Here is an 8,926-nt window from a genome sequence, read left to right on the forward strand (position 1 = left end):
CCCGCGCTAGCCTAAGGGCCACCTTAGCAAAGCGCATCCCAGGCTGCATAGCCGCACTACCCTACCCAACCATACCACACATAAACATGACACTACCCCCGGGGTTTACACAGACGAGCCGGCGAAGCAAGAAGAGCGCCAGAAGAAAGGGCCCTAGCCGGCGGGGCCCAGCCAGGACAAAAGGAGGTCCCACAAAGCGCCTACACCGGCCGCATTTGCGGTCGGGGTAGACGACGGATGGGGCCTACCTACGAAGGCTGTCCAGGCCTACACGAGATGAGGCAGGATAAACAAGGATAATCCCCCTCGATCCCAAATCATTGAGGCCAATTTCTAGCCATGGAATAATGGCGTGGTATATGTATAGAAGAGGGCTTTTCGATTTGGCAAAAATAGTAGCTATTAGTGGCTAATAGCAACTTAGAGTTACTCTGAACTGATATTAGTTGCTATAGGTACTATTTTTGCCAAAACGAAAGCCCCCGAGTATGTGTATTTTACATTTAATTTGTGGAACGCTTTTATGAAAATGTGGAACGTTCCCTATTTATCTGTTACCGACAAATGTCAAAAATTTGAAATTTAAATAAAAATAACAGTAATAAAACTGTTATCAATTCAATCAGTTTATATTTCACTTCTTATAAGTATAGTTTTGATTTGATAGTTTTGTTTAAGTTACATCTAGCTAGAAATGGATGACAATGAAAATACTGAGTACGTTTTTTATATACATATTTTTTAAATACCTTCTTATTCGTGAAACAGTTTGTTCTGTCTAAAAGATTTCTAATTTTCGTTTATGAAGAGATGTATTTATAGGAATTAATTAACAGTGATGTATTTCATTATTGAATTCATTTTAAATGTATGTAGATTTATTGAAGTTGAAATGGATGAGATGGAAATTGACAAAAAAAGGAGATCGTCTGTAGAGATGGACTTCGACAAAAAACGGAGATCGTCTGTATGTATACGATAACTGCATCTTTAATCTTGTTTACAGAACTATATTTCTCATAGATTTTGAAGCCACAAAAAACAAGGAATCCTCTTTCAACGTTAGACTTTTCCGAAGCAAATCCTGATACTACTTTGGCCAGAGCAACACGTAGAGTCAGTTTTGCTAGCAGTAACTTTGTTAAGTAAGTATTCTTACTTAACGAATCTACTTAAGGACTTCTAGGGATGACTTTGACAAAAAAGCAGGATTTCTATGAAAATCTGGACCCTAATTTTTACTATTTATTCAATTTAAGTAAACAGTACGTAATTTGACACACAAGAGAACTATTATAGACTGGAATATCAAGAAGGGAAAGAACATACACTTAATCAAATTTCTAGATATTTGGAAGTTATAATTCTAATATGTTTGATAGGTATATTATAGCTTTCCAATTCTATTTTTCCAAATTTTATAAATTTAATAATAAAAAACGGTTTTATTAAATAAAACTACCTGTGTTTATTTATCTCCAAATCATTAATTGGAAGAGATCGAAGTATACTATCCTTTTTAAGTGTTTTTACAGTTGTCACACAACAATAAAATGCATGTTTACAAAATTCTGATTTTTCAAATTCTCCATTTCTGATATATGTACTCCTAATGTTCTCCGAGTCTTACAATTAAAGGTATTTAAGTTTTGCCAATGTAATTGTGAGGTGGAGTTATTGATAAAATTGTCCTTAATATATCCAAAAAATTCAAATATTCCAAACCACTAGGTTTGGAAAACCATTTTATTATTAAACTTGTTACCAATTAGTTTTCATTGCTGAGATAAACGTTGAATAAGCAGTATTTTTACTGTATGTAGGTATAGTCCGTACAATATTTGTTCAGATAGAATTCCAAAAAAAGAATAAGCCACTAAAGTTCTGTTATCGGAATTACTGTAACAATTTACCACTAGTGTCTTTCTACTTCGGATGTCGTTTACTACGGCAGAGGCGTACCTTAAAATTTTCTGCTTATGACTTTCTATCTTGGGTGTCGAATGCAAAGTGACGTTGGGGTCTTCTTGGAATTCCATCTCAACAAATACCGTACAGACTGTATAATTTTTTGTTTATTAAAATTATTTAAAAATTAAAAAAGTGGACCCAGCCATTCGCTAATAATGCAACAAAACTTAGCAGTTAATTATAATTTGCAGGCCATTCGCAGCAGATCCAGAAAAAAATACCATATGGGATACTACATATGAGGAAGAAGTTAATCATACCGATTCTTCAAAGTCGCCGTCTGACCAAACACATAAGACAAAAGCATTTGATTTCTTACACACATTTATATATTCAGAAATACAACAGAATGAACACAATCCTGCAAATATTGCTTCTTCGAATGCAGAGTGTGTTAATGCTGATGCAGGAAAAGCACAAGCAGACGTTATGAATCCAGGAGAAAGTTTAGTTTCGTTTGCTAGAAAACTGAGAAATAAGTCTAAGAATGAACACAATCCTGCAGATATTGCTTCTTTGAATACAGAGTGTGTTAATGCTGATGCAGTAAAAGCACAAGCAGACGTTATGAATTCAGGAGAAAGTTTAGTTTCGTTTGCTAGAAAACTGAGAACTAAGTCAGTTGGCATTGAGACCATGATAAATAAAACAACAGAATTTCTCACTACTAGTGAAGCTGATAAAGATGCTAAGTTACAAGAAAATACCTCTATAATTTCTCCATTTTACAAAATTAAAAATATTTCTTGCTCGACAACAAAACTTTCAGAAAATACGATGGAGATGACCTGTTTAACTGATAAAGAAAACGTCAATCCTCTTATAAATGATTTATCATCCTTAGTTGTTTCTAAGCGGAATTGTTTTGAAGCTACCAGTGCAACTAAATATTTTGTAGAGGAAAAAATGGACTGTACAATATCTGTAAAATCGAATGAAAAAGCTGTTTATTTTGATAAATCCGAAAACAAACATGATTTTACTGGATTAGATGCGAATAAAGAAAACGGTGCAATTGGAAAAAATGTTTGTACAATTCAGAATTCAGAACAAAATAAGGAAGAACTCCACAGAAATGCCTCTAAAAATGCAACAGTGGATGTAGAAATGAGAACTATATGCTTCAATGACTCTATGAATGGTATGGAATTGACTAATATGGATAAAAGTGGTCATTCTGAAGAAAAAGGATTTTCTACGAATACATCAAATCGAAAAAAAATACTTTTCAACGAAACGGAAGGTAACATGGACTTTACCTGCGTAATTAATAAAGATGAACAAAATATTGAAGCAAGGACTGAGAATGAAATGGAGTTAAAAAATAAAACAGTAATTTTCAATCAGTCAGACAATGATATGGAATTTACTACCACGATACCGGTAAAGATTTATAACAACAATCTAAATAAGCAAAAAACAATTTGTTTTGACGATTCTGGCGAGGAAATGGAGTTTACAGAAACGTTTCAAAACCCGAAGATTCTTGTGAAAGATGCGGATTTAAATACCGATGTATGCTTTGAGAAATCAGAGTATAATATGGAATTCACAACAACACTGGTTGGTAAAATTCATAACACCGTTGACTCTACAATTTCCCAGGCAGATGATATGAATCTCACGACCGCATTATCAACTCAGCCTATCGAAAAGGAATTTGTAGAAGCTGAAATAGACAAAACTAAAAGTGAAATGTCTTTAACAAAAAATCTTCAAATGGTAAATTTGGTCTCTAACATACCAACATTGATAGAAAACAATAATTCAGGTGTTGCAGATTGTAAAAAGAAAATTTGTTTGGATGAGTTTAAAAACGTAAATCAGAGCAGTGCTGGCACAGATAACACAATTAATGTAATAACTCTAGACGCTGTTAGATGCAACAGTTTATCCATTAATAAAGAAGATGTATCTTCAAATTCACCGCTAACGAATAATTGTACTCTAAATAAACAAATTTTACCACAAATAAACAAAAATAAAACTAGGAATCACCAAGGCATTGGAAATGACAACTCTACCTTAAGTGTCAGTTTAGATACCAGTGATATAAATAAACATACTGATTTTGTTGATGGTAATAATAGCAAGACGTTTATGCCAAATCCCGCATTGCCTGCTCACTTGAATTTGAACGACACTTCGAATTTAGATCATATTCGGACACCTACAACATCATTTCATATAAATTGGCCTACCATGAGCCCTTGCACAGAAGACACTCAACAGTTGATACATGCATCATTTTCAAAACCAGAAACATTGAAAATGTTAAATGGGGGCATTAAACGTAACATCGATGGTTTGGACAAAACGAAAAATGTTTCCAAATCGGAAGAGAGTCCTTTTGAAAAGTCTGCCACGGTTTCACCAACAAAAATGTCTAGTTGCCAGGGTGCTGATAGTTTAGTAAAAATAAATGAAAACATTTTTGTTGAGAATGTTAAAAAGAATCTTGACAGTGTTAATAATTCGCCTCATCATGCATTGGGCGTTTCTGAGGAAAAACTGGATGTAAAATTTATCAAAATGAGTAATGAAAGCCTTAAAACCAACAAGAGTTGTTTCTTGGAGGATGTAACTCCCTTAGAACTAGTACCTGAGGAATTCGACCACTCACGTGCAGAAATCAAGTCACCAAATCAAAGTAATATTGCTGCCGAGCTAGACAATTCGCTAAAAAATATTAGCAGCTCTAGGGCTTCCAATTGTGGTGATTACACTTTAAGGTCTCAGTTGGTACTTGAGGATATAGAAAAACGTCTTTTAGTGTATAAACCAAACCGTCCTCAGATGAATCTGGATATGCCTAAGCTAATTAAACAGTTCAAAAAAAATAGTCGTAAAATCAGTGAGATGTGTAAGTCAAAAGTACATATAATGACTTTCGAAGAGAAACGTAAGCAAGACATAGAAGAGGAACGTAAGCAAAACTCGGAAGAATCTCTGTGTAGTGGAAATGAGGATATTGCAAGTACCGAAGTAGACCCGAGAGCACCTCCATCACTAGCGGTGGTTGCTCCGAAAACTATATATGAATGTATCCGTGAAATGGCTGAAAGGTAGGTAATGTTTTATATAGTTGTTATACCAGACAAATTCAAATTTCTTTTAGAGCTAAAAAATATTGGGAATTTGTAAAACTGGAATGTGATTATTGTTATTTTTATACACTTTTTGGCACTCTGCCTTTTAAGGTACACATTCATCCTGAATTAGGAATGGTTTATAGTGTAGAGACATTCACAAATTTATCAGGTATGTCTATATAGGTTCAAATACTAACTTTAAAAATATGTCAGTAGCGGCTAGTGGAAATTAAAATAGTCTTATTTTGTTGACGAAAAGTTAGACCTATACCGTTTTTGGACAGAAAACTTTCACAATTAAATATTTTCAATCTTTAATCTGCAAAATTAAAAATTAACGGGCCAATCCTGAGATTTAAAAAAGATTGTGTTATACATATTCTTTTCTTTTTTATTTTGAATAAACCGAGAGATTTAAATAGGTTTTTTCTTATTATTTACAAAATTTTTCTATTTTCTTAAAGCATTGTCAAGATTTTTTGAAAAATAAAAAAACATTTGATTGTTTCTATCAGTGGATTACGAGAGGAAATAAATAAAATAATAAAATTTTATATACATATATGTACATAACTCTTGAAAATTTAGAATTGACCTTTCCCTATTTAATTTTTTAATTTACAAATTTTGTACAGAATTTCTTTATCACACAAGTTCTATGAGTGGAAATAGAAATCATCTAAAAAACAACTTTAATTTTAACTAACCACAATATACATAAAGGGTGTTAATTAAGCCTAAAAATAAAGTTTAGGGGACAATTCTCTAAATGTTACCATGTAACCCTTGTTTGGTTCTCAAATCGATAGTTATCGAGATATAGAATGTTAAAATTAAAAAAAAAAACATATAGACATCAATTCAGATATCTATCTAATTAAAGATAAAACTCCACTGGATTTGTATATAAAAAACTTTGCCCTCCTCAGAATCTTTTGTCTTAAAAATTTTTGTGCTTCTCTTACAAGATATTGCAGTGTGTTAATTAAAATGGGACACCATGTATGTGAATTGAGTGGGATTTTTATTTTTTAATGAAATATGTAATTAAGTTTTATCATTCTGCGTCAAACATCTTCATATATTCCAAATTTCAACATCTTTTATCTCCAAAACCAACATTTTATATATTTTTTTTGGCTTAAAATTACTCACAAAATACCCCTTCAGAGTTTGCCGACGTACTTAATTAACAGTTTGTGTATTAATAAAATTTATATAGTGAAGGGAGATTCAGTTTTCTTATTTTCAGATCTTTGTGAATCGTTATGTTGGTATCAGTTAAAATTATTTCAACAAAAATTGAAATATGAAAATTTATTATCAGTATTGGGCGCAAAGTTTGATATATTCGCATTATTGGACTATATCTGTTTGTCCATGGAGGAAATAAGTGATTTTCATAACGAGTATATTAGTTTAGTAAAGAAATATGGCAAAAGTCACCACTTCAGGATGAATTCTGATTACAGGTAAACAAAATAATGTATAGGGTGTTTTGATTTTTTTTTTAATCAAACTAGAAAAATATCAAAAAATAATGGTAGTTGATCTATATTCCTATGCAAAAGATGTTAACTTGACATACAAAATTGAAAGTTTTATTAAAAAAATATTTTCCAGACGGATAATGTTCTACCGTTTAGAATTTGTTTGCAATAAAGGTGTAGGTATTTTTTAAATTAATTTTCAGATTTTTAATGGTATATGCCACTGACAAAATATACTGATAATTTACTATATAAAAGTTATTAAAATGTATTTATTTTAAACATCAAACTAGAAACATAGAGAGGGTGTGACCTAGATCCAGTATTTTTGTTTATTAAAGCAGATCTTAAATCAAGGAAAATTAAAAAAAAAATACAATAATATAGGGTGCAGCATCTGAAAGCATTGAGTAAAGTAACCCCTACAATAAATTGAGTACCCTGTCTATATTTTTTAGAAGTGTGTTAATTTATTTTATAACGGCAGACACCTCATCTTTACCATGATACTGATAAAACTGAAAATATATTTAAAATAATATGCATCTTTACCACCAAAAACATTGTAGATTTGGAAAATATTTGTGGAAAAGTATATTTTTAAGAAAGTTTAACTTACACCACATACTTTATCAAACTGTCATTATTTTTTGATAATCTACCTGTTCTTAAAGTTCAACAAAAAAATCAAACCACCCCATATAACTTCTAAGAATTCATGTCGATGAAACGAGTTTTATTTTTACAGCATCACCTTTGAAATTTTAAACCAGGAGCAAATAATATTTTGGATAATCACGGTGAAGATGTCACTAACTAGTCTGGTTTCTGTGTCAAAAGAAGACATAACGGTGGTGCATAAAGTGGGTAAAAAAGTGAGTGAGGAACATATAAAAATGATTGCTGAAAATACACCAAAAGGATTAAATTTCTTGCGAAATTTTATAGAAAATGTAGATGAGTTTGTAACCAGAATAGGAAGAAGACTTAAAAAGTAGAAAAATGTTGTTTTATGTAATTTTAATATTATAAATGTAGACTTTTTTTTTATGATTTATTAAATATTTTAAAATTTGAGTAGGAAATTTTTTACACTAGTATAGTTAATATTTTTATAATATAAATTTTTAAAATAATCTGTATTGAAAAACTAAAATAAAAATAGTAAAATGTTATGAAAAAATATTTAAGAGTGGATTAACCCAAAGGGGATACACTAAAAGCTAATTAATTTTTTACATGAGTTGAGCATATACAATTTTTTGAAAATTTGTTGATATATTTACCTTAGCAATTACTTGAGCAATATAACTTTCTGGAGAATATTTTTCTTGTAATCAAAATCTTATTGAGGTAAACCTTAGAAATTTATCTATAACAATTTTGAGTACATATGTAGTTTACATTTCACGATAAATGTTGTCAGATCACTGAATCACAGCAAATATGTAATTGGAATTTTATACAAAAATTAAGAATTGCAGGGTGTACACCAATTTGAAAAACCGAGTGAGTCTGGATATTGGGAAAGATCTCCGCATAAACCATATGGGAAATGGCTCCCAGTTAAATTAGCTGAATTTTTTATATGTTACGTATCTCGGTGTCCTGAACAAATGTCTTCATGGGTGTATAGACCAAAACTCTACGGGCTCCGAGATAAACCCAAGTAGCCTTTAGAAACCACCCCTACCAAAGCACAAGTTTGTGGTAGCTTGCGGTGCGGAATTTAATTATTTCACGAAAAATAGGTAAACTCGCTGTTCCCAGGATTACGTGGGTTAGTCTGCTTGTGGTTTGGTAGGTTTCTAGGGGTTAGGTAGGTTTATGTCGGAACTTGTGGAGTTTTGGGCTTTGCGCTCATGAAGACATTTGTTCAGGACGCCGAGATACGCAACATATAAAAAATTCAGCCAGTTTAACCGGGAGCCATTTTCCATAAGGTTTGTGCGGGGTTCTTTTAGTTATGGAAGTATCAGAATTTGTCCAATTTTCATGGATTTTGTTTAAATCTCAATTGACCTATATTTATTAGATGCTGTCACTGGATGTCATGATTTTTGTTTAGTCTGAATAACAAATAAGGACAATGGTGGTATGACATTTTTAATTTTTCCAATTCAAAATATGGGATTTGTTAACCAAATTCTAATATCATCCTTTTATTTTGAAAAAAATAAACTTCCATCTCAAAGTAAAGTTGATACCTACATATTAAAAGAGAAAAAGAATCGAGAAAATATTAGTTTTTAATTATTTTCAATTGTTTTACACTGTAGTAGTTTATCTTGGGCTGAGGCGTTACTTCTTTTTTTAGATAACATATTTATCAGTATTTTAAATTAAGTTAATTACTGAAAATAGTTCTAATTT

General features: G+C 31.5%; 1 protein-coding gene across 1 annotated transcript; it reads left to right on the forward strand.

The window, feature by feature from the left end:
* The first annotated feature begins 617 nt into the window (after positions 1-617).
* On the forward strand, positions 618-7,596 carry LOC108908165. Its single transcript, XM_018712097.1, has 7 exons — positions 618-717; positions 877-967; positions 1,024-1,145; positions 2,163-5,036; positions 5,090-5,232; positions 6,316-6,535; positions 7,302-7,596. Exons 1-7 carry the CDS (start codon positions 695-697, stop codon positions 7,549-7,551), a joined length of 3,723 nt encoding a protein of 1,240 aa, XP_018567613.1. The 5' UTR covers positions 618-694; the 3' UTR covers positions 7,552-7,596.
* The last annotated feature ends 1,330 nt before the right edge of the window (positions 7,597-8,926 follow it).

This window comes from Anoplophora glabripennis, unplaced genomic scaffold (assembly GCF_000390285.2).
Source record: "Anoplophora glabripennis isolate ALB-LARVAE unplaced genomic scaffold, Agla_2.0 scaffold369, whole genome shotgun sequence".
NCBI lineage: Eukaryota > Metazoa > Arthropoda > Insecta > Coleoptera > Cerambycidae > Anoplophora > Anoplophora glabripennis.